The sequence below is a fragment of the Schistocerca americana genome, chromosome 5 (genome assembly GCF_021461395.2).
Source record: "Schistocerca americana isolate TAMUIC-IGC-003095 chromosome 5, iqSchAmer2.1, whole genome shotgun sequence".
Lineage (NCBI taxonomy): Eukaryota > Metazoa > Arthropoda > Insecta > Orthoptera > Acrididae > Schistocerca > Schistocerca americana.
The window spans coordinates 419,347,479-419,374,198 of record NC_060123.1 but is presented as its reverse complement, the minus strand read 5'-3'; the positions used below and the strand labels follow the sequence as shown (position 1 = coordinate 419,374,198).

Below are 26,720 nucleotides of genomic sequence, written 5' to 3'. Positions count from 1 at the left end.
TTCTGAACATTTAAAGCAAGTTGCTGATCTTTGCACCACTCTGAAATATCGTCAAGATCATCAATATACAACACAAACAGCAAGGGACCCAACTCACTTCCCAGGGGTACACCCAAAAGTTACTTCTACGTCTGTCGATAACTCTCCATCCAAATTAACATGTTGCGTCTTCCCTACCAAGAAATCCTTAACCAGTCCATGCCAGGCTGTATGGCTTTCTGGACGTCATGTGAGAAAAGTGCGAGCTGTGTTCCACATGATCTATGTTTTCAAAATTCACGCTTGTTGGAAATATCTCACTATTTTTGAGCTCAAAATATGTTCTAAGATTCTACAACAAATGTATGTCAAGGATACTGAATGGCAGTTTTGTGGATCACTTCTGCTGTCCTCCTCCTAGAGAGATGTGATGTGTGCTTTCTTCCAGTTACTGGGCACAATTTTTTGTTCAAGGGATCTACAATAGATATTTGGGGGAGGGGGAGGGGGGTGCTTCTCAGCCCTGAATTGGTTAGAAAATCTGATAGGGATTTCATCGCACTTAGGGGATTTGTTCAATTTTAACAATTTCTGCTGTTTCCAATGGCAATGTCACCAGTATCTATTTCATTCATCTTTTTAGTGGTATGAGAATTAAACTGAGGAAATATTCTTGGATGTTCCTTCATAAAGGAAGGCAGTTTCATCACCATTGTAAATCTGTTCTTGGACAAATCAGTTCTGTTTGATGTAAAAGGGGCATTAAACAAGTTACACAACAATTTTTTTTCCTGAAAGCATGGTGATTTTACTCAGGATTCCAACACACCATATTATTTCTCTTTTGGCTACACACCATATTATTTCTCTTTTGGTTACAAATTTCTATTTTTCAACATACTCTCTGTGCAATGTGATGGCCTTATGCCACCTTACTGGGAGGGCCTGTACACCCACATGGTACCATTCTACAGTTCAAGGTCAGAGCCAACGCCTTGCTCTACAAGTGATCTCCTGATCATCCATGAACTGCTTCCCACAGAATGCATCCTTCATTGGGACAAAAGGATGCAAGTTAGAAGTGAGAGATCAGAGCTGTACATTTATGTTTACTTCTCTGTGGCACTCCTGGTAATACCCTGGTCTCTGGTGAACACTTGCCACCAAGGACATCATACTGAGTTCTACTACTTATGAAGTTTTCAAGCTGCTTACAAATCTGGCAACCTACACAAGATGTTTATACCTTCATTAACAGTCTGTAGTGTGACACCATATCAAATGCTTTCCGGAAATCTAGAAATGTGGAAATACGCCATCTGCCTATTGCCCTTCACGCACATTTCACAATATATTATGTGACTGAAGGGCAAGCTGTGTTTTGCATTAGTACTGCTTTTTAAAACCATACTGATTAGCAAACATAAGCTTCTTAGTTGCAAGAAAATTATGTTAAAACTGAGAATGTGTTCAACGATTCTGCAGCTAACTGAAGTACGGGATATTGGTCTGAAATTTTGCAGGTCCATTCTTTTACTCTTCTTGCATACAGTCGCTACCTGCAATTTTCTTCAGTCGGTGGCATCTCTGCACTGAGCATGACATTCACTATAAATTCAAGCTAAGTAAGGGACCAATGCCATTGAGTTTTGTACAACCCAATTGAGATTCCATCCAGACCTGGCAACTTATTTGCTTTCATCTGTTTCATTTGTTTCTGTATGCCAAGGGTGCTTATTACTGTGCTATCCATACAGGAGTCTGTTCGATGGTCAAATAACAGCATGTTTGAATGATTCTCTTGAGTAAACAATTTCTGAAACACAGAATTTAAAGCTTCAACTTTCATTTGGCTATCTTCAACTTCCACACCAGACTGGTCAAAGAGTGATTGGAGAGTGTCCTTAGAACTGCTTAGCTATTTTGCATAGGACCAGAATTTTCTTGGGTTCTTGGCCAGACCTTTTGCTAAGATGTGACAGTGGTAGTGGTATGCTTCACACACAGATCTTTGGACAAATGCACGAATTTCCACCAAGTTTCGATTATCATTTTTGCACTCTCTTTTGAACCCAGAGTTGTAATGTCCCTATGTAATGCAATATGATTGTAATATTCTGGCTGCAAGTACCATGGATGATGCGCTACCGTAATTTGGTACAACAATGTCCTCTTCTCTGACAACAGCACTCTTCGCAGGGGGAGGAGGGGGGGGGGGGGGGCGAGCACCTATGTTTTCTTGTTATTGTGGGAGATAAGAAATACCAATTGGACATTGTGCCTTTTTGAGGTCAGATAAGTTTGCATATACAAGTAATCTGAAGTGCAGAGATCAACATGTAATCGTGATTATTAAGAATAAAAATTGAATTTGTGGATCTTTATGAAACTTTACTCAATCTTTGATCCTTGGACCTTCATAAAAACTGTTAAGTGTGTTTAGCAATACAGTACAAAGCGATTTCCTTGCGAATTAACAAACTGGGCGAATCTGCTACTATCACGGTCCGAACGATGCACAATATTTCACTCTCAGTTTGTATGTTCAAGACGTTGCCTAAGTGGCCAGTTTGTTAGTTAGAAGATATCATACTGCCACAGTTGTTCAACCTTATTATTATGAAAATGTTTCCGGAAAAGAAAATCTTATGGTGACTTAATATTGTAGCTGCTAAAGGAGAAGGTGTCTTCATCGCAAGTTGTAGCAGTTCTCTCTGACTTTGCCTGCCGTTCTCCGAGAACCAAAGAAGCAGAAACCTCTAACCGCCAACTCAACCTGTACCCAACTCGTTCTCTCCTTACAGCAGCCACGAAGAAAACACGTTCATATATAGTCAAATTTTTTCACAGAGTGTTTGTAGTAGACAGGTAAAAATAATGTATGCAGCTAGGCAAGAAATTCAAAAGAGTTTTTTAATGCAGTACCTGTCTTATCTTTGTCAAAGACTAAAAGTCAAAGAGCAAGTTAGTTAGTTAATTAATTAATATTTGTTTTTGCTTAGCAGTTTCATTTCAGAGTGCACCAGTCTCTGCTTCCTCAGCATCTTCCGAATTTCGTTGTTAAACCACGGTGGATCTTTTCCATCCTTTATCCACTTATTAGGCACATAACTCTCCAGACCATGATTTACTATCTGTTTAAACTTTGTCCACAAATCCTGTAAGTTGGTCTTGCTGGAACTATGTGATGTTAGTTCACTGTCTAAGTGGGATGCTAAAAATATCTTAGAAATGTTAAAGATCTCATAAATGTATGACATTTCAGAACAATGGTCCCAACTGTGAACATATAGTTTTCAACTCTCTCTCTCTCTCTCTCTCTCTCTCTCTCTCTCTCTCTCTCTCTCTCTCTCTCTCTCTCTCTCTCCCCCCCCCCCCCCCCCCCTCTCCCACCCCCTCCCTCCCTAGTTAAGTTTGTGTCTATATAGACACACACACACACACACACACACACACACACACACACACACACACACACACACAATTTGTGGCATTTTACCGGCATAAATGCACTGTCCACTTACAGGTTCTTTGATAGGCCAGTTTGGAAATTTACGAGTATCACACAGGTGGCGTAGGTAAAATATATTGCAGAAAAGTTCACGTTCCAGTTGTGGATATCTCACAGCTGGGATTGCACAGTATGAATACAAGGCACGAGTATTGCTTCTCAGACGAGGACTGAAGTCGGCAATGTGAGCAGCAACCTTCTCAATCAGCATTCGTCTGAAACAGTTCCCATTCACACAAATCAATAGGTTTGAAATGGAATGAATGAATGAATGAAACATTAAGTGAGTACAATAAAATAGAGAGACTGACATTAAAAGGAAGAGGTGTGACAGTGCGATGACTTCATTCTGAAGGAAATAACAAAATTTTAAGACACCGGGTAAGTCAATCTGACCCTAAACATACTATCTTCTTCCTAAACCCTCAATCCACTGTATTTGCTTGGTGTGAATTGCTAAAGCTTTCTCTGGTACTCTAATTCTATCCTCTCCCCCTGTTGTCTCCCCCTTTCCGTAGAATTGAACCCTCCCTCCTTTTGCACCCTTATAATATGCTTACTTCATCCAGACAACATTCACTTTAGTTAAGTCACAATAACAAGAAAACAAGGAATATGTATATGTTCCTCCTACACACCAAATTTCCCCACATCTCTCTCTCTCTCTCTCTCTCTCTCTCTCTCTCTCTTTCCTTTGGGAGGGGGGAAGGGGGCAGATACATATTACTCATTAGTGTGGCTTAACTGTGGTGAAACGCACTGTCTTACAATATAAGGAATTCCAACTGTTCTTCAGGGCAAAGAGGACTGAAATCAGCAAAATGAGCTGAGCAGCAAATTTCTCAGTCAGAAACTGTGTGTGCGTGCACGCGAGAGAGAGAGAGGGAGAGAGAGAGGGAGAGAGAGAGGGAGAGAGAGAGGGAGAGAGAGAGGGAGAGGGAGGGAGGGAGAGAGAGAGACGGGTGGCCAGGAGGGGGGAGGGGCATATATTTAGCATAAATAATTGTAAGTAAGTATTAAAAACAAATGGAAAAGAAATTTAAGATTAATATCAAAAATATGCAAATGGTCAGCATGTTGCCATCAATTCCCTCGGGAATCTATTGTAATTGTAAAGTGGTTCATTCCACATCCCAACAAGCATCACAATTATGACCCATGGAATACATGAATAACTAATCATCAATTATTTATCGCAAGATGAAAACAAATACTAAACAGTACAACGAACACAAGAACACAGGTTTACATGTAACTTACATAATAGCATACATTCTCTAATCTCACCCACACACAACAACATCAAAATCAAGCAGATATGAAGGGCTAGAATATACCCCCTACAGTGCCAAAATTGCAGATTTGCACATTTCTATCAGACAAATTTCAAAATACAGAGTAAGTATGACAATAGCCATTCCACTTTCACTGAATACTGACAAAGAAACAGCTACAAGTAAATGAACAGAACATGATATTGCAATATTATGAAAAGGAAAGTTGCTACTCACCATACAGAGGAGATGCTGAGTTGCAAATAGGCACTACAAAACAATAGTTAAGAGCTTTTGGCCAACAATGCCATGGCCAGTCGTGTTTCTGAGTTGAGTTTGTGTGTGTGTGTGTGTGTGTGTGTGTGTGTGTGTGTGTCTGGCCTTGTTCACCAAAAGCTTATACTGTGACAGTCTTTTTGTAGTCAGCATCTCCACTATATGATGAGTAATGACTTTCCTTTTCATAATATTGTCACATTCCATCCTGCAGTACATGAAATAAGAATTAACAACTATGATACAGAGCTGCTTTAAGTACAAAAAAAGAGAGAGAAGATAGATGAACAATACTGCAAGGTCTATACCAAACACAACCTGTTTCTAAGTTCCCTCCTGTGCCTCCATATTACTACTCTTCCTTCCTTTAAATGAAGAGATCCAGCAAAGCACAGACTGGGTACAGATGGCATACTATAGTAAGTGAAATTGTCAACAAAAATTCCTTTCCTTAAAACACACGGCTAAAGTTATTTACATTGTGATAACAGAGGTCGGTACCATTAATTCAGCCATTCCGGTCACGCTTTATAGACAGTGTGAACACTTTCAAAATGTGTGTGTCTAGTATTTAAAAGTACTGTAGTCTATTACGAAAATGAGTTTTATGTATAGGAAAACAACACTGGATCTCCAGTTGATTACACTCAACAGTATCACTGGCTATATCAGTGTGCAGCTGCCTACCCACAAAGGTCTGAGCTCAGGCATAATTCATAGTTCACTTGGAAGGCTACTGGAATTGAGAAGTGAACTCTCAGTTTACAGATCTCTTTGGTTCCACCATGTCTTATCACAAACAAACCATATCACAAACATATGGCTTGAACATGGCATGGTAGTTGCAATGTTATTATCTGCATTGCAAGAGTGCAACACACATTGTGCACATCCCCAGTAAAGCAGTGGGAAATAGGTGATAGCAGTCGACAAATAATCGCACATATCAATAATGTAGCACACCACCTTAAAATTGCTCAAATGAAAGAGGCTTCTTCATCAATATGAAATGGCAATCATGGATTGTGCAGCAACATCCATGACAATATCTTAATAATGGAATATAATTACAGGTCAAAGCAAACTCGCCAGCAGTGTCAGAAACTATTTCCCGAGAAGAGACTCGGGCTTGTTGGCTTAGCGTTCTTCATTACTATCATCATTATTACAGTACCTCAGTTCCCAAAACCCTTTTTCTTAATGGGAGCACATACATTTCAACCTATACTTGTGTGCTGGTTGCGTACAAGGCTGATAGCTGTAAGAATGAGTCTTTCAGGAGGGTGCTTGACAAGGGCATCCAGGCCCAGTGACCAGAATCATGGTCTGTGTAGTCATTGGCTATTTACGATGCAGATAAATGTCCCAGCACTTAACAATAAACTGAAATTTTAGTGACCAAGGTCACAATCATTCTGAAACATATTTTTTCATCTTCATTTATAATAAATATGGAACTATTATGATATTATATATAAAAACAAAGATGAGGTGACTTACCGAACGAAAGCGCTGGCAGGTCGATAGACACACAAACAAACACAAACATACACACAAAATTCAAGCTTTCGCAACAAACTGTTGCCTCATCAGGAAAGAGGGAAGGAGAGGGGAAGACGAAAGGAAGTGGGTTTTAAGGGAGAGGGTAAGGAGTCATTCCAATCCCGGGAGTGGAAAGACTTACCTTAGGGGGAAAAAAGGACAGGTATACACTCGCACACACGCACATATCCATCCACACATACAGACACAAGCAGACTGCTTGAATTTTGTGTGTATGTTTGTGTTTGTTTGTGTGTCTATCGACCTGCCAGCGCTTTCGTTCGGTAAGTCACCTCATCTTTGTTTTTATATATAATTTTTCCCACGTGGAATGTTTCCCTCTATTATATTGAACTATTATGATAATTATATATTTAATAAGAAATATATTTTCCCTTTTACAAAATATTAATCACTTAAATTAATTACTGAACTCCAAATTTATTTGATGTACCTCATTTCACTATTCCAGATAGCTTCAGGTGTGTCAAATTCACCTAAATATATCTCAGCAAATTTGTCAGCTCCATGATTTTCCAGGTAACTTATCATTGCTTCTGGCAACAGCTGACCAAGAATGCTCCTCTGCATTATTTCAGAAACATGCACCTAGTGACAGAAAGAAAGTAACAGACAAATACTACACACACTTCGATTACACACACTTTGTTTGAACTTCCACATCAAAAGCACTTCCTCACGAAATGAAAGTAAAGAAGGAAATTAAGAATAGGGTTTACATTCCATAAATAATCAAGTCGAGATAGAGAGAGAGAGAGAGAGAGAGAGAGAGAGAGAGAGAGAGAGCTCAGGCCAGACAAAAGTGTAAAAAACTGGCTGCCACTTCAAGATGGAAAACCCTTGCATTCACCTTTGTTGATTTAGGAAACTGTGAAAACCTATACCTGGATAGCCATACAGAGATTCGAATTTTCCTCTACTCGCACACTTGTCATCCGTGTGTTTTCACTTCACCACACATTCCTGGAAATTTTTTTGGGAAGGTTTTTTATGCCCCTGACAAATTATCTTTATTGCTGCAAATTATGTCACAAAGGAATACTCTCATCACTGTTTTGATTTGGAAACAAGAAAAAGTCACATGGAGTGATGTCTATGCTGTAGGTGTTTGGGGCAGGAATGTGATCTGATTTTTGGTACAAAACTCTAGAACTGATGGAGCTTAGTTGGGAGGTAAGCTCTCATCATGACAGTGTCGAGCTGTCTTATCATAACTGTGGTCTCTCTTCTCAAACTTTCTTCTACAAAATTTTCCAAATTGAGATTACAACCTGTTCTGCAGATTATCTGATAGTTTATCAATGACTATCGCGTACCAGATCTTCTATTTTCAAATGTAACTGCTACAATTTGAGGTCGAATACTTCCCTGGTAAAGAGTTATCTTCAACTGATAGATAAGCCACTAGGAGAACTATGTGTAACAGTAAATGAAACCTGGAGCAACCATTATGATTGCTTTTGAAACTTCAAATAATTCCTTGAATTCCTCTCCTACTCTCTTCCCCATAATATTAACTTAAATGACCTAACAGCCTAACTAAAATTAAGGATGCTACACAGTTCAATTACACAATATTGTCTTTTCACTCGCTTTTCCCTTTCTTCAAAAGTCTCATTCGAGTTGGATCTGCATATGTAACACACTCAATCATTTCAAAATCTTCCTAATGAATTTTGTGCACTTTAACTCTTACTTATATTTTTCCTGGTCATAGCAATGAATGATTCTGTAGATTTTTTGTTAAATATCTTCCTTTTACATTCCATTTTACAGTTAGCCCACAGAATTTGTTGTCTGTGCTTTCATTTTCTTGGCTGTTGGTACTCCTTAGCAGTTAACCAACTACTAGTGAAATATGCAGTACACACTTTAATCCTTTGTAAGATCGATGCAAATGCAATTTGGCAGAGTAGTAAGAAGATTTAGGTATAACAACCAGTTGCTGACATCAATAGACATGGATTAAAGGAAATATTCTGGCATTCAACTAAAGTGACTTAGGTAAAATAGCCAACCCATTTTGATCTCCAGCCATGGATTACTCCAGAGGATTTGATAATCAGGAAAAACAAATCCAGCATTCTATGGATCAGAGCAATTAATATTAAATGCCTTAATTGGGTAGGCAGATTTGAAAATGTAAAAAAAAAAATTAATAGATTGATGTTCAATGTGTTAGGAATTAGTGAAGTTTCAGGGCAGGAAGAACAGTATTTATGATAAAGTGAGTAGAAAACTATTAACACAAAATCAAATAGGGATAATTAGGGGTAGGTCCAATAATGGATTGGGAAACAGGAATTTAGGTGAACTATTATGAGCAGCATAGAAAAGCATTAATTTAGCGAAGACAGACACAAGCCAAGACTCGCTACTATTGTACTAACTGTGTAGTTGACAAAATTGAAAGAACATATGAGACAAAACAATTTATTTAGTTTTTCAAGGGAGATGAAAATTTAATTGGGATGGAAGACTGTAATTCAATAACAGGAAATGCATGAGAAGGAAAAATAGTAGAACAACAAGGATAGAGGAAAAGGAATGGAAGGGGAATCTTTCTGATAGAGTTCCGCACAAAGCATAATTTAATCATTGCAGACACATGGTTTAAGAATCAGAAAAGAAGATTGTACACATGGAAAATACATGGAAACCCCTGAAAGTTTCAAAGTGATTATATAATGCCAAGAGAGACAGATTTAGATACCAAATTTCAAGCTACAAAACATTTCCATGGACAGCTATAGACTCTGACCGTAAGCTATTGGTTGTAAACTCCAGATTGAAATTGAATGCTTTAACTGTCAAATTTGTGAGAGTGCCATTTCTGTTCATACATTAAGTTTGGACTAATTCATCCACTAGATGGAACCCAACATGCTAGTATGGCTATATGAGCAGTTGTGAAGGCAGCCTGCCAGCTGCGCCCCTGTTAGAACTAATGACTATACGGGCCTGAGCACAAGCCTCTGCTGGTCACTTGTGTGTCGTCCGTTGTATGTACTTTGTCCCTCATGAGTTGATTCTTTATCATGTAATAAAGTTACAGTGTTCTTGGGTTATAACACTGGAGACTTGCAGATAGGTTGGAAATTAAGGAGTTAGCACCTGAGCAAACTTCAAGAACTAGAGGTTGTTGTAAAGAAAGAGCAATACCCAATGTCTGGATGAAACAATGGAAAGAAGAAGACTGGGTAGCTTTGAGAGATGAAATAGAAAAGACAGCAAAGGACCAAATAAGAAAAAAGACAAGGCTCGCTAAAACACTTGGAAATACACGAGATATTGAATTTTGTTGATGAAGGAGAAAAATACCTTCCAAATGAAGCAGACAAAAGGAAGGTGTATAAAAACTGAAATTGAAAGAAAGTACTCAATGGCAAAGCAGGAGTGGCTAAAAGAGAAATGCATGGCTCTGGGAAATATAGACGCTAATACACAGGAAAATTAGATAAACGTCTGGAGACAAGACAAGCAGGCCCCTGTATTAAGCAAAAAACGGAAGGACGGAAGATGAAATGGCTAAACAGAAGTGCTACACATGGGGAAGAAACTTGAACATTATGTTATGGAGGGGGGAGGAGAAAGCAGATGAAGATGAGATCAGAGACATTATACTGTGAGAACAATTTGACAGAGGATTGAAAAATGTAAGTGGAATCACAGCTCCTCAAGTAGATGGTATTTCCTCAGTATTATTGAAATGTTTGAAAGAATTAGACAAAGTATCAACAAACTTCAACAAGAATTTAATAATACCAGTGTCAAATAAGGCATGTGCTGGTGACTGTGAATATTACCAAACCATTAATTTCTTGAGTCATGTGTGAGAAACACTGATACAAGTTATTTACAGAAGAATGGAAAGATTGATAGAAACTGACCTAAGAGAAGATACGTTTGGGTTACAGAGAAATTTAAGAACATGTGAGGCAATACTGATGCTACACTACGATGTATCTTAGAAGATACACTGAAGAAAGGCAAACCTACATTTATAGCATTTGTAAATTCAGAGAAAACTTTCATAACACTGACTGGAATACATTCTTTAAAATTCTGAGAGTAGCAGGGACAAAATATGGCGAGCAAAAGATATTTACAACTGGTAAAGCAACCAAACTGCAGTTGAAGATCATGAAAGGGAAGCAGTGGTCAAGAATAAAGTGAGACAGGACTGTAGCTTATCCTCCGTATTACTCAATCTGTTATGGAGCAAGCAGTCAATGAAGCAAAAGAGAAAATAAACAATTTATCATGCAAGACCAGTGTCACTACCTGATAGTTTGTTGACACTGCTGTTACCTAAAGGAAATACCAACTTTCTGAGATCAAAAGTAAATAAAGGAACACTTGGACAAAATTTCCACTTGGTGTAATAAATGGCAGTTCTCTTTAAATGTAGATAAATACGAGAAAACAAAAGAGAAATAATCTGATAATATTTCAGTTACAAGATTAGTGTTGAAAATATTAAGCATGTCACATCAGATGAATATTTAGGGAAAAACAAAATGAAGTGGGACTGAAATGTAAAATCAGTACAATATAGTGCCAATTATGTGAATGTTGGTCAACCAAATGACCACACAATTACTCACTCATGCATGCTGTCTTTTCTCCACTACACTCCAGTAGATGTGAATGAATGCTAGTGTCACACGTATCTTGACATACTACTAAACATAAAACAGAAGCCAAGTTGCCAGCCATTGAATTGCAGCCATTTATGGCAATACTGAAAATGGGACTAAATTGTGGAAACAATTTCACACAATCTAAACTCCACATTGCAATAACAAGATTAAAAGAATATACAAATTCTAATTTCCACAAATTTGAGTACAAACAGGACTATACAAAACCAGTTTGATGTTCTGCATAAGTTAAAAGCAGTTGTGTCAGACAATCTTAAAGATTAAACACTGTACATTTTTAATATCACAAACAACTCTGAGCACTGGGGGAGAAATTGCACTATTATGTGAAAGTATTTGCTCCTAAATAGTTTTTATGTATTTCCTGAGGAACTCTGCAGACAATAACTTACTTATGTCAAGTGGCAAACTATTCAGGAGGGAACACCATGGTCAAATTCTTTGTGAGTACCATCTAGAAAATGGGCAGTGGGATTGATGATGAGCCTACAGGCTAGGAAAGGAAACTGAAGGGAATGAACAACTGTTTATTATGCATAAGAAATGCACATCAAAAAAATATTCAAACAGGAAAAGATAACTCATTCCCAATGCAAAAGCTTCTATAATAGTTATAATGACGTGAAGAAAATGGCAACAGGTAATAGGGGGAACAGGCAAAGGAGAGCATCGGACAGCTTTGTCATAAATCTTGAAAATAGATTTGACCTGTTGCCTCAGTCAGAATCGGATGAGCCTCATGTCGCTGAAGCTGTAGAAAGGGCACAACAAGCTTTCAAGGACTTTAAAAAGGTAGGCAAATTTGTAAAGAGAAAGAAAGTTCTGTTGTTAGGTAGTTCCCATGGTAGAGGTGTTGGCCAACTACTGCAGGAAAATCTAGGTCCACAGTACCAGGTCACAAACTTTTTCAAGCTTAGTGCAGGTCTGGGTCAGGTAACAGAGGATGTTTGTCCTTTATGCGAGGATTTCACAAAGGAGGATGCCGTGGTTATAGTGGGTGGTCCGGGAAATAGCATTGACAGAGACTCTGAATATTCCATAGAGAGTGACCTGGTGAAGATAGCATCAGCAACTAAGCATACGAGTGTGGCGGATTTGTATCTGTGTTGAGACGCCACGATCAGCCTCATTTGAACTCTTCCATCAGGAGGGTGAACGTGGAGTCGGAGTGGCTGCTTGAGACAGATATAGGGTCCCATATTGGTTTGATTCCTGTGGATGCTATCGATAGGTGGGACTACACTAGGCATGGCCTTCACCTCAATAGGAAAGGGAAGGGAAAACCGTCTGGGTTGATTGCAGAAAACTTAAGGGGGGAACACTGTCACAAGTGGTAAAATACCAGTGGTCACAGGTGGCAGAGGGATGCCTTTTTTAGGATAGGGAAGGGGGAAAGAAAACTAGTTTTAAGAGAGATTGGCAGACACATTCAGTTTGAGAAAAGAGATGAACAGGAGTCAGATTTTAGCATACAGCCTCCATTTAAACAATGTTTAACAGAAAGTAATCAGAAACTACCAGTTCATCTTCACCAAAGCAGTTATAATCCCATTAGTATGCAGTACCAGTTATCTTTATTACACCAGAACATTCCGGGACTCAGAAATAAAGTTGACGAACTACTCATTTGTATTGATGAAATGAATTCATCTAACCAAATTGACACAATCTGCCTCTCTGAACATCAAGTGACCACTGGTATAGATATGTTAGACATTTCAGGATTTAAGCTAGCTTCCTACTTCTGCAGAGTAGATATGGATGGAGGAGGGGTTGCCACATTTATTAAAAACTGCCATAAATTCAAGAACATTGACGTTAATAAATTCTGTTTAGAGCAGCATCTAGAAGCATGTGCAACAGAAGTAGAGTTCCATAACAGATCCTATATAATAGTAACTATTTACCGAGCACCTGTAGGAAATTATAATCTATTCATGAATCATCTAGAAGCTCTTTTGGGTTATTTAACAGGAAGAAACAAAGAAATTTTGATTGCTGGTGACTTTAATACAGATTTTCTAATGCAATCTTCCAGTAAACATTTACTGCAGTTAGTAATGTTGTCTTTCAATCTAACTCACACTGTAAACTTCCCAACTAGGATCACTAAATCCTCAAGGACAGCCATTGATAACACTTTTATAGACAATCAAAGGAACAAAATCATATCATAAAACCTGTAATAAATGGACTATCAGATCATGACATGCAGCTCCTTGTTTTGGATGTAAATTATTGTAAGCAGATTATCAAGACTGCTAAATATGAGTACAGGAGAGTAGTCAATCAACCTAAAATTGAGTGTTTTAGAAAACTGCTCAAAGATATGAACTGGAAAGATACTTATAGTGCTCATGACATGGATGAAAAATATAACACATTCATGAACAATGTCAGTACCATGTTTGAAAACTGTTTTCCTCTAAAAGTTACTCAAATTAAACAGAAGTCTTTAATAAAAACATGGATTACACAAGGAATAAAGATTTCCTGTAAGACAAAAAGGAAAATGTATCTGTTGACCAAGAATAGCTCCAATTCTGATGTTTTAGCTAAATACAAGGAATACTGTAAAATATTAAAAAAAGTAATTCAGACGTCTAAACAAATGCACTACGAGAAGAAGATAGCAATGTCAGGGAACAAAATAAAAACAATATGGGATATAGTGAAAGAGGAGACTGGTAGAACCAGAAAGGAACAGGAGCAAATATCATTAAGGGTAGATGACACATTAATAACCGATGGGCTTAGTGTGGCAAATCTATTTAACAAGTACTTTATATCCGTTACTGATAGAATGCGATTGTCAGGGTCAGTAAATAATGCCCTTGAGTATCTGAAACTAGCCTTTACAAACAGCTTCAGGTACATGAATATGTCACTCACCTCACCAAAATAAATAACTTCCATAACAAAATCTTTAAAAACAAAGCATTCTAGTGGTTACGATGAAATATCAACAAAGTTAATTAAGGCATGGTCTTGTGAGTTTAGTACAATTCTAATTTATTTGTGTAACCAGTCAATTATAACTGGGACATTTCCTGACTGGCTAAAATATGCAGATGTTAAGCCTCTATTCAAGAAAGGGGATAAAGAGGTACCATCAAACTACAGACCAATTTCACTTTTTCCAGCATTCTCAAAAATTTTAGAAAAAGTAATGTACAGGCAGCTTCTCAACCATCTGACCACAAATAACATATTACCAAGAACACAGTTTGGATTTCTGAATGGTTCGGATATCAAGAAGGCTATTTACACCTACAGTGAAAATTTACTTAATTCATTAAATAACAAATTACAAGCAGCAGGTATTATCTGTGATTTGTCAAAGGCATTTGATTGTGTGAACCACATCCTTTAAATTAATTAGAATTCTATGGTGTCATGGGCAGTGCTGCAAAATGGTTCAAGTCATACCTCGCTAACAGGAAACAAAGCGTGTCAGTGCAAGGGACTATTAAGTCTTCATCAGAATGGGAAGAAATTACATGTGGTGTCCCACAAGGATCCATCTAGGGCCATTGCTTTTTCTAGTGTACATTAATGATGTCACCAGAAGCAGAGTTCATTTTGTTTGCAGATGACAATTATTGCAACAAACAGTATGTTGAGTGTAGTTCTAGAAAGGTCTGCTAATGATATTTTCATGGATATTAATAAACGGTTTAACGCCAACTCACTGACATTAAACTTCGAAAAGACTCACTATATGCAATTCAGAACCTGTAAGAGGTTTCCACCCAGCATATGCATAAAGTATGAAGAAGAGCAGATAGAAGAGGTTGACAGTCTTAAATTCCTGGGATTACAACTTGATAATAAATTCAGTTGGGAGGAGCACACCACAGGACTGCAGAAATGCCTTAACAAATCTGTATTTGCAATTCGAGTGTTAGCAGACATAGGCAACATAAAAATGAAAAAGCTTGCATACTTTGCCTACTTTCATTCCACAATGTCATATGGTATAATATTTTGGGGTAGCTCTTCAAGTCAAGCAAAAGTTTTCAGAGTCCAAAAGCGTGTAATACGTATTATTTGTGGAGTAAATTCACGGACGTCCTGTAGAAACCTCTTCAAAGAACTGGGTATACTAACTACTGCCTCTCAGTATATTTACTCCTTAATGAAATTTGTCCTAAATAATATATCTCTTTTTTCAACAAACAGCTCAGTTCATACATAAAATACCAGGAACAAAAATGATCTGCACAAGGACTTACAAGCACTTACTTTACTTCAAAAAGGGGTCCACTACTCCGGAACACTCACCTTCAATAATCTGCCAGCAAACATAAAAAATTTAGTTACAAATAAACATCAGTTTTAAAGGAGCCTGAAAGACTTACTAGTGGCCAACTCCTTCTACTCCATTGATGAATTTTTTAATAGAAACAAATGATGTATTTTATATACTCATACTATTAGTGTTGTTATTTGAGCTTAAAAATGATGTATTGTATATACTCATTCTGTTAGTATTGTTGTTTCAGCTTTAAAAAAAAATTGACATGTTCCACACCCACGAGGATCTACTCAGCACGGATCTATGGAACGAAAAACTAATCTAATCTAATCTAATCACATGTATCTGTTACTTTAGATGATGGAAGTCAGGCAAGCTTACATCAAAAACCATTAAAAGAATTCTCAAAGTAGCCAATCATTACTGGAAGATTATGACCTTTTAGCAAACAATTACGTTAAAAAGTTTCACTGGTCTTTCTACCCTCAATTTTTGGGTACTTAGTGGAAAAGAACTGGCACTATCATTAATACAGTAACAGTCAACTATTATGTTATCGACAGTATGTCAAATGGGACAAAACATAGCATTTGGGATCTAGAGATGACTGGCACTTAACAAGTGCCAAGAACTATCGCTCAAGAACAGTTATGTTCATTAAGAAATCCACAAGTGTTACCATAATTTGGTTTTGTTTTGCTTTAGGGCACAAAAAACAACTAGGGTCACACGTGCCCAAGTCAAAACTCCAGAACATGAAGACAGAAGAGTTAAAAAACGATTATACATCAGTCCAATTGACATAATTAGAAGACAGCTAAAACCAGGCATGTGGAAAAAAAGGCTAAAAAGAGACACCATACGCAAATGGACATTCAAAACTAAAAATTAAATGGCCTTCGCCATATTGCTTTGGCAGATAAAAAGTAAAATGCGGTCGGCAGCCAGCGCATCATTTCCTAAAATGGCCGATAACTAAAACGGCAAACCAAGCGGGAACGTAAATTGTTAAAAAACGGGCATTCCATCAGGAAGTGGCGGATATTTAGAACTTTGGCGCAATGTGTACAAAGTGGTGGGGTAGCATCATAAGCGGTGCCCGATACACAGCCTAGTTAAAATGACCTCCTCCCGGCGGGAGGGCCGAGAGGAAGTCGTCCTATCTGCTGGGAGGGGCTTAATATGCCAGAGCTTATTCCTGTGAAAGGAGGACCAGTGGTGATGCCACAGGGACACCACCTCCTGACAGACAGAAACACAGAGATCATAAGAGGGAATATAGGTACGCGCAGGCTAAGGCACGAGGGCTGCAGCCTTGGCAGCAGTGTCAGCAGCCTCATTTCCTGGCAGACCGACATGACCAGGAACCCACAGAAACATCACACTGCCTCCACCAAGAGTCAGTAAGTGAGTGAGTGTTTTCCTGGACCCGCTGCTCTAAGCACACATAGACTTTGAATGGTGCTGAGCAAGTCTGAGCAGTGAACACAATTGAAAAGGCTGTGTCGCCGGATGTACTCCGTGGCCTGATACAAGGCAAAGAGCTCAGCTGTAAATACTGAGCAGTGTGCTGGATGCCTATATCAAAAGACATGGGTGCCAATGACAAAGGCGTACCCGAGCCCACGGTCAGTCCAGGAGCCATCAGTGTAGACTAAGGAACTATCGTGAAGTTCCATGTGACGGCCATGAAACTAAAGGCAATAGATCGAGGCTGGAGTAGTGTCCTTAGGAAGCGAATTAAGACCATGGTTAACCTGGGCCACTTCACGAAGCCAAGGAAGTGAAGCCGCCATAAGCAGTGCCAAAAGCGGACTCCAGCAGATAATAGAGAAGAGGGACAAGCCCTGTACTCATGATGAAAGGAAGCATCAAAGAAGAAGTCATAGGATGGGTGGCCATGCACGGCAGACAAATGGCATGCATACCTGCCGAGCAGAAACTCACGGCCGGACAGTGGTAGTTCAGCAGCTTCAGCATACAGACTACTAACCAGGATAGTGCAAAAAGCACTCGTGGCCAAACGGATGCCACAATGGTGGGTAGTGTTGAGACAGTGTAAGAGGGATGGGTGTGCAGATGCATAAACAAAGCACCCACAGTCGAGTTTTAAGTGGCCATGGGACAGGTACAAACAGAGTAAGGTGGTTCGATTGGCACCCCAGGAAATACCACTAAGGAGACACAGGACATTGAGGAACCATGTACAGCGGGCTGCCGGGTAAGAGACATGGGAAGACAAAGACAGTTTCCTATCGAGTATGAGCCCCAGGAATTTCATAGTTTCAATGAACGGAAGGGCAACAGGCCCAATATGTAAAGATGGTGGGAGAAACCACTTGTGTCACCAGAAATTCATAAAGACAGTTTTGTCAGTGGAACAGCGAAAGCCATTGTCAATACTCCAGGAGTAAGGGCGATCAAGACAGTGCTGAAGACACCACTCAGTGAGACATGTCGAGGGAGAACTACAATAGATGGCAAAATCGTCAACAAAAAGGGAGCCGGAGATGCCTGGCAAGAGAAAGGCCATTATAGGGTTAATGGCAATAGCAAAGAGGACAACACTCAGGATGGAACCCTGAGGCACACCATTTTCCTGGATAAAGGTGTCTGACAAGGCAGAAACCCCCCCCACACACACACACACACACACACACACACACACACACAAAAAAAAACTCTGTCCTGTCAAAATGCTCAAAGAAAACAGGGCACTTGCCCACAGAAGCCCCACGTGTAAAGAATACAGAGGATACCAGTTTTCCAGCAGGCGTCATAAGCCTTCTCCAAATCGAAAAACACAGCCACAGTCTGGGATTTCTGCAGAAAACCATTCATCACATGGGTGGACAAAGTAAAGCGATGGTCAACTGCAGAACACTGCACTCGAAATGCACACTCTGCATTCGTCAGTAAACTGTGAGACTCAAGCCACCATACTGGCCTGGCATGAATCACACATTCCATCACCTTGAAAATGCAGCTGGTAAGAGAGATGGGGCAGTAGCTGGAAGGAAGGTTTTTGTCCTTACCTTGCTTAGATATGGTTATGATGGTAGCTTCACACCAGCATCCAAGAATTGTGCCCTCTGTCCACTAAGCAGAAAGTTCTTGCCCGCAAGAGAAAGGTGCTGCAACATCTTAATGTGGATGGTGTCTGGCCATGGGGCAGAGAATCAGGATGAACTGAGAGCATGATCTAGCTCCCTTATAGTAAAGGCGGCACTGTAGCACTCACGATTCGGAGAAGAGAAGGGTATCGCCCAAGCCACCTCCGCTCATTTCCAATAGAGGAAGGCAGGGTGATAGTGGAAAGAGCTCGAATCTTCCGCAAAATGGTGGCCCCAAGCTGTTATAAATGGCAATAGGGTCTACGATAACATTGTCTGTTACTGTCAGGCTGGAAACTGGGGAATGGATCTTGGCCCCAGAGAGCCATCGAAGGTTCGCCCACATGATAGAGGAAGGGGTGGAACTGTTAAAAGAAGCTAGCTCTTTTGATATTTCGAAGAACGCGACAACATTGTGCATGCATCTATTTATAATGAATGGAGTTTGCCATTGTATGATGACTTGAAAATTCGGAGAGCACATCTCCGGGCGTGAACTGTGTCGTGGCATTCCTCAGTCCACCAAGGAGAGCAGGATTTCACAGGACCGGCACTTGCTTCAACACCTTTCTGAATAATAAATGGATTTACCGCGGCAAAGGGCTGACATCTTCAGTAAGTGAGATGACGAGGAACCGTGGCACAGTGGGAAGGGTCTTTGAATCATTAGCCTCATTATGTTTACATTGCATCAAGAAACAAAGAAAGGAAAAGGGAGTGAAAAACAAAGATAAGACTGTTTTTACATCAGTGACAGAGAATGCAGAACATTCCCAATAACATCGCAGACATGTTCCCCAAGGGAGGGGGAAAAATAAGCAAGAGGATAGATATGCAGCACAGAAGGGAAAAAGTGCTGTAAAGGCTGGGGCCCCATGGTAGCCAAGCACGAATCCGCCAAAGAGTGGCGATCCCCCTGGGGGATCAGTCAACCAAGGGGCTGGGACATGACATGATAAAAGAGGAAGTGCGAAGAATGGAACATTCTGCAGCAGTAAGGATAATGTTTGTGAGATATTCCACCTGGTCATCATAACTGTGGAAATCATGTTCTTTGAAGGTTGCCAGGGAGGAGTAAAGCTGCCAGTCAGCCTCAAGAAGCTGCAATTTGGGCATGTACGTGTATGGGTAGGAGTCAGCAAACGGACAGCACATGGGAAATGGTCGCTCGAGTAGGTGTCAGAAAGAATGGACCACTCAAGATGATGGGCAAGCTGGGCAGTGCACAAGGAGAGGTCGAAATGGGAATAGGAGTGCGAGGAGTTGGAAAGGAAATTTGGTGCTCCAGTGCTAAGGCAGAGGAGGTTAAGTTGGTTAAGGAGGTCAGCCAAGAGGGCACCTCTGACAGGTTGCAGGAGAACCATAGAGGGGATGATGAGCATTAAAGTCACCGAGTAACAAAAATGGGGCAGGTAGCTGGTGCCCTGGTGGCACTGAATGACAGAGGGGCATAAATGGTACAAAGGGAAAAAGTCAGGTGGGGAAGGAAAAGGCAAACTGCAACAGCTTGAAGGTGGGTAGTCAGAGATGAATGTCATTCCATATGAGCAGCATGACACCCCAATGAGATGGAATGCCAACCTCAGGCGGGAAGGTCAAAACAAATCGGTAAGTAATGTGAAAGCTCAAAGCGGTCATTTCCTGAAGGCAGAGTACAAGAGGATGCTGTGATGCTAAAAGCAGCTTTAAGTCCTCTTTGTGGGACCGAAGGCCGTAAATGTTCCATTAGAGGACAGTCATGATGATGATGAGATGTAGGGGTGTCAACTCGGCGGCTATGAAGTGACAGCCGGTGTAGATTCGCTACAACAAGGCACAGAAGCAAGAGGATCCTGCTCTATGGGGGTCCACAGAAACATCGGCTGGCTTGTGTGGTTGGTCTTATGAGTCCAACACTGAAAAACGATTGGTGGTGTGCACCAGCGATACAGATGCTAGGTGGGCTAAGGTACCGTGTGGCGACATTGTTGAAGACGATCTTGGAGTTGGTGAAGAAGACCATTTGCCTTTGGTGAACTTCTTCAAGGCTTTCTGGTTAGAGGAAGGCATGGGTGTTGCTTGGCTGGAGGGACAGAGAAAGTCTACACAGTAGTACTCCTGTCCTTTCTGGCCTACCAGTTGTGTAGCTGATGGCTTCGCCCCTTGAGGCGAGAGCTGCAAGTTTGACAGTTTTTGCACAGCTGGTCGGGGGGATGGTGATGCTACCTTGACACTGGGCTATTTCACCTTAGAGCTGAATTTGAGGTCGCATGTCTGCGTCGCCATATCCTTCATGGAGCCAGGGATAACACGAACAGAACTATAGGTGCCAGACAGGAGAACATAGGGTTTGCAACTAGCCAGTAACTTGCGAGCTACTGGGCAAGACCCTTTTTCTTTTACCCAGATCTCTTGGACAACCTGTTCATCAAGATACATGGGACAATCCCGAGAGGCGGCAGCATGGCCGCCATTGCAGTGGATGCAGTGTGGAGAAGGAAGCGGACGATCGCCCTCATGTGCATCCCTACCACAGGTTACATGTTTGGCTGGGTGGCAACCAGATGTTCTAGCGTGGTTAAAATGATGACACTGGTAGCAGCGCATCAGGTTTGCAATGTACAGTTGGACCGTCATAATTTCATAGCCTGCTCTGATCTTGGACGGCAGCACCACTCTATCATAAGTGAGGCAAAGAGTGCGGGTGGGCACTAAGGAGGAATCTATCTTTTTTATTACACGATGGATGGCAATGACACCTCGATCAATGTGCCGATTTTCGGCACGATTGTGTTCCGTTTGCAAGTATTTTGGTTGATATTGGTCTCACCATAGATACTGGGGCACCGAGTTGGCGGCGAGTGGCCCTCTGGTGATGACAAGAGGGGGGTTAGAGAGTCCGAGTGAGACGGACAGTACGGCAGAGTGTTTGGGTCCGGATGGTCTGAATTAAGCATTAATAATTTTGGCACTCTGTGGTAACGAACTGATGGTGATACTGAGACACTTGGGAATTCAATGCTGCTGTGGAACCATAAGCCGTGGGCTCTGCAGTTGTATGGACACAATTTATGGTGAGCTGTGGCTGATGTCGTTTGTGAATGTTTTGGCATGGCAAATAAACAAGACAGCGTGAGCCCAACCTGAACACGCTGTGCTGTAGCATGCTTGCCCACAATAATGATGTCATGATATTGGAGAAGAAAGCAGTTGAATACCGTATGTGTATTAACCTTCAGTGACTTCTGCGGTGTTACTTTACTTAACTGTGTGGAGACAACAGTGACTGTCACATATCAACGGAATTTACGATTGTCTAAAAGTGCGGCCAATGCCGGATGGACATTGTCATAAAGTTACTATATTTCTTATTTGTGAACATAATTTTCTGTTATCAGGGTTACTCACTGGACAGATTTGAAATTGTCAGTTCTGTGCTGTACTTCAGCGGGTTATAAATACTGGAATTTGACAAATATGCTAACTGTCAGTTTTGGATACGTTTTTATACCTACATGTTAAACGAAAGCGAATTTTGAAATTTGTAAGGTACCTTTCTACCATTACGATTCTGTAAGCTTTTATTTGGAATTGATGTCTCCTACTGTTATTGGTGGAGAATTTATTACTCAATAAATCAAAGGAACAGTTATTTAACCAGCCTTGCTATGAAGTGTTTTAGGACTTGTTTTCCAGTGAACTATTATTAATAAATTATGTAGATCAGTAATGTCGTGCAAGCAGTTACTGAAGGCACCAATCTCCATTAGCCAATCAACCATGGCCTGTTTGGAACAGGAATTGATGTAATATTATGGGACTAGAGGCTATTTGTTAAGTTGTGGCAATGCTAATCCTGTTGTTTGTTGTTCTTGTTGAAGTGTCTAGTCGCTCCTGAATTAAATAATAATTCTGCACATTAGTAGCAGAGCGCTGTTGATTGGCTGGAGGAAAGTTTTTTCAATCTATCAAAAATTAGGTTGTAGTATGAGATTGTTCGCTACTATTTTGGACCTGATAATGCTGTAATTATTCCAGGATGCCATCGAATCTGGTGAAGAACACTGCTTTATCGAGGAGAAGTTAGTTGATGTACGAACTTCAATGGAAGGGTTTGGAACCACAAGGCAATGTAACTGAATTGTTGAAATTATTAACAAAGAATATGCACCTCCCAGTAATGATAAAAATTATTGAGAAAAGAGAGGTAAGTTTGGACGCTGCCGCTATAGTTGTGCCACTTCAGAAAATGTTGGATGGTGTTGGTTTGGATATGGGTTCACTAACCAAAAATCAGTTTAGGAGGTTACAAGTGAGACATGCCCATTACCTAAATCGGGTGGATGATTTAGTAGGTATGGAGAGGGAATAAGAGAATATAATAAGGGAATATTTAAACTGAATCAGTGATGGGCTGGCTCTCGTCATAGGAGTGGAAGGTGAAGCGGGGCAGGTCGAGCAACGCCATGTGGGGTGGGGGGGAGATTCGTTTTCAAATTGGCCGTATTCGAAATTACCTGACCCCATGCAAGATTATTTTACAGGATTTAAGGAATGGTGTTTAGATTTGGTGGAGAATATTGTGGAGTTTTTGTATTTCATCATCAGAAAGTGCCGCTGTTAACATGACAAATTTGGAAATTTTGAAACTCTGAGTGGGAAAGGTAAAGGGAGACTTAGTAGAACACCTGTTGAACGCGATTCAGGAAAGACTAATGTTGGATCAATTTAGAGCAAAAATTTGCACCTTGATTCCCCCTGTGTGTTGCAAGAATTAGTTCATAAGCAGTATGGTCACGAGCAGGAGGATATTGAAGAGATTGTCGACTTTGTTGAGAGAGTTGGAGAGAGTGCGCTAGCCGTTTGCCTGCTACACTGCAAAAGAGAAATTGTATTACATATTGTTCAAGGATTACGACCAGACGATAAGACGGCAGTATTTGGTGGGACAACACAAACGTTTTCCCAGATGAATGAATTAGTAAGGCACATCCAGGCTATTATGTACGTAGACTCACAGAGGGTAGGACAGGCCATTAATTATGAAAGGTTACACGGACAGGAGAACCAGTTGGATAAGACGGAATGGAATAGGAAAGTTCAAGCAAACAATAGGAATAGGAAGGAAATTACTTCTACGAATCAGCAGTGGGAAAAGGAAAGTAAGATAAGGTGTTGTATTTGTGGGAAGTTGGGTCACATTAGTAGGATTTGTTGGAAGAGTGAGCCAGGGATGTCCTGACAATTACAAAAAAGAGGTAGGAATGTAATGGAAAGAGATTTATGTGATAAGTAGAGGGGAGGAACAGGGTTTACCTTTTGTATGCTGTGTTGTGAATCAGGAACCTGTGTGTGCATTGTTGGACTCTGGTAGTACTATTACGGCAATTGAAGAAAATTGGTTTAACCGTAACAGTTCTACTTGAAAGTAGAGTAAAATAGAAAAGGATAGAGTTAAATACAAGGCAGTAAATCAGTCCAGCGTAAGAGTGAAGGGTGTCATATGGGTTAAACTGAGAATTAGGGATTTCACGTGGAGGGTGAGGATGCGAGTGGTAAGCAGGCTTGCCACAACATGCATTTGAGGAGCTGATGTTACTGAAAAGATGAGATTGGTGACTGATTGGGGTGCAAGCCAATTTGGCTTCAGATTTAAACTGGAGAAGAGTTTTGAATTTTGTAAGCACCAAGGGGTAGTTTCTGTGGCAGTTGTGACTAGTGAAGGGGTATTAAAAAGCAAAAAGAGAGAAGAGAAAGGGTTGTGGCTGGAACATTTGGAATTAGCAGAGAAAGAGGAAATACAGATATTATGTAGTGAATTCCTGCATGTCTTAACAGAGAGGTTGGGGATGACATCTCTCCTGGAATATCACATCTAATTATCTGATAACATGCCTATTAAGAAAGCACCTCGAATGAATTTGTTGAAGGAAAAGATTTAAAAGATGTTAGATCAGGAAGTAATTCAGCCCTTTAATTTGCCATATGCTGTGCCTATGTTTCTGGTCTGGATACCCAATGGGAATTATCGTCCAGTGGCCGATTACAGGGATTTGAATAAAAAAGTGGTATTGCAGTCAGTACCTCTTCCCAACCTACATTCTTGTTTTGTATGGTTTCGCGGTGCAAGGATACTTACCACTTTAGATTTAAACGAGGCTTATAATCAAATTCTGCTTGCAGGAACTTCCAAACCGATTACGGCCTTCATGATCAATTGGAACATTTGCTAATTCAATAGGGTTTCATTCAGATTATCTACGGGTGCTGCAGTTCTAGCTCAGCTCCTAGACAAAATATTCTCGGACATAAAGTTTAAGTTTATATACCACTACCTGGACGACTTGGTAGTTTATAATAGTTCCATGCAGGAACATTATCAACATTTAAAGGAGGTTTTAGTGAGGTTAAGGAATTGTGGGTCTTACGATGTATCCAGCCAAGGTAAAGTGTGCTTGTGAATCTATGCACCACCTTGGTAACGTGGTCTCTCCGTAAGGGGATAACTATTACTAAGGAATGGGTGCAAGCTATAAAGCAGTTGCCCATTCCTAGAAATGTGTAGGAGGTTGCGAAGTGTGTCAAGAGTAGCAAATTTCTTCCGTAAGTTCATTCCAGGGTTTGAGGAGAAATTGGCCCTGTTGAATGCCTTGGGCAAAAACATGAGTTTGGTCCTTCGCAGGAAGCCACTTGGGAATCCCTGAAACAGTCCTTGGCGTCAGCACCAGTACTCACGCTTCCAGATTTCAATGCTCTGTTTATACTTCAGACTGACTCCTCAAATGCGGGGGTGTGGGTGGTCCTTCTTCAGGAAGGGGACAAAGGAAAGAGGCCTATTGCCTATGCTTCACGTGCTTTGAACCATTTAGAAAAGAACTATTTTATTTACGAGCTGGAGGCACTCGCGGTATTATTTGGCGTGGAGAAATTTTGGTATTACCTGAAAAATACAAAGTTTTTCTTAAAGACTGATAACCAGGCACTCAGCTGGGTCCGTGCACATCCTCTTAAGACCGGAAGGATAGCCAGGTGAGCAACAAGGATCTTGGCATTTAAGTTCCAGGTCAAGAACATTAAAGGATCTGAAAGCCAGGTAGCCAATGGCCTCAGCTGCCTTTTTCAGGAACCTGACATACAACTTGATAATCATGAATTGGATGAAGGTAGTGCTTCCATAGGGACAATTAGTTCGATTCTCACTGATTTTCCACAGCTGTTTAAAGACATTTGGGAATATCAGGAGAAGGATAACGAGGTGCAGGAGATAAAACAAAAAATTGAAGAAGGAAAGGTGGTGACACCATACCTACTTAAAGATGGTGTATTGTGTTGCAAGGCTTAGCACGATAAGGGTTACAAAATTGTGGTGCCTGGGGATTTGGTACCTTTCATTTTTAAATATTTTCATGAATCGCTGGTGGGTGGCCATCTGGGAACATTTAAAACTCGTGCAAAAATTCATCAGCATTTCATTTGGAAGGAATTGGATAAAGATATTAAGTACAATTTTAGTAAATGTCAGGTGTATGCTGCTGCCAAACCAGTGCAGGATGGTAGGGTTGGGTGGCTGGAATCTGTACCTGTGGACTATCCCCTTCAGAAAATGTACATCGACTTTGTAGGGCCTTTACCTCAACCTAAGAAAGGTAATAAGTACATCCTAGTATGTATGGATGCCTTCATAAGGTTTACTTGGATGTATCCCACTAGGGCAGTCATGACTGAAATTGTGACACAGAATTTGAAAAATATATTTGGCATGTTCGGGCTGCCGCAGTATTTGATTAGCGACAATGCTTCATGTTCTACTTCAGGAGGGTTTAAGAACTTTTGCATGAGAATGGGCATTACCCATGGGACCACGACTCCCTATTACCCGAACCGAATAATAAATGGATTTACCGTGGCAAAGGGCTGATCGTCTTCAGTACGTGAGACGACGAGGAACCGTGGCACAGTGGGAAGGGTCTTTGAATCATTAGCCTCATTATGTTTACATTGCATCAAGAAACAAAGAAAGGAAAAGGGAGTGAAAAACAAAGATACGACTGTTCTTACATCAGTGACAGAGAATGCAGAACATTCCCAATAACATCGCAGACA

General features: G+C 40.4%; 1 protein-coding gene across 1 annotated transcript in view; it reads right to left on the bottom strand.

Annotated features, from left to right (window-relative positions):
- LOC124615362 (dnaJ homolog subfamily C member 13) overlaps positions 1-26,720 on the bottom strand; it is a 361,181-nt gene that overhangs the window by 171,838 nt on the left and 162,623 nt on the right. Inside the window, exons 20-21 of the mRNA XM_047143178.1 lie at positions 7,037-7,191; positions 3,504-3,705 (exon numbers count right to left, since the gene is read on the bottom strand). Coding sequence (XP_046999134.1) covers positions 3,504-3,705; positions 7,037-7,191 — 357 coding nt within the window. The remainder of the gene's footprint in view (positions 1-3,503; positions 3,706-7,036; positions 7,192-26,720) is intronic.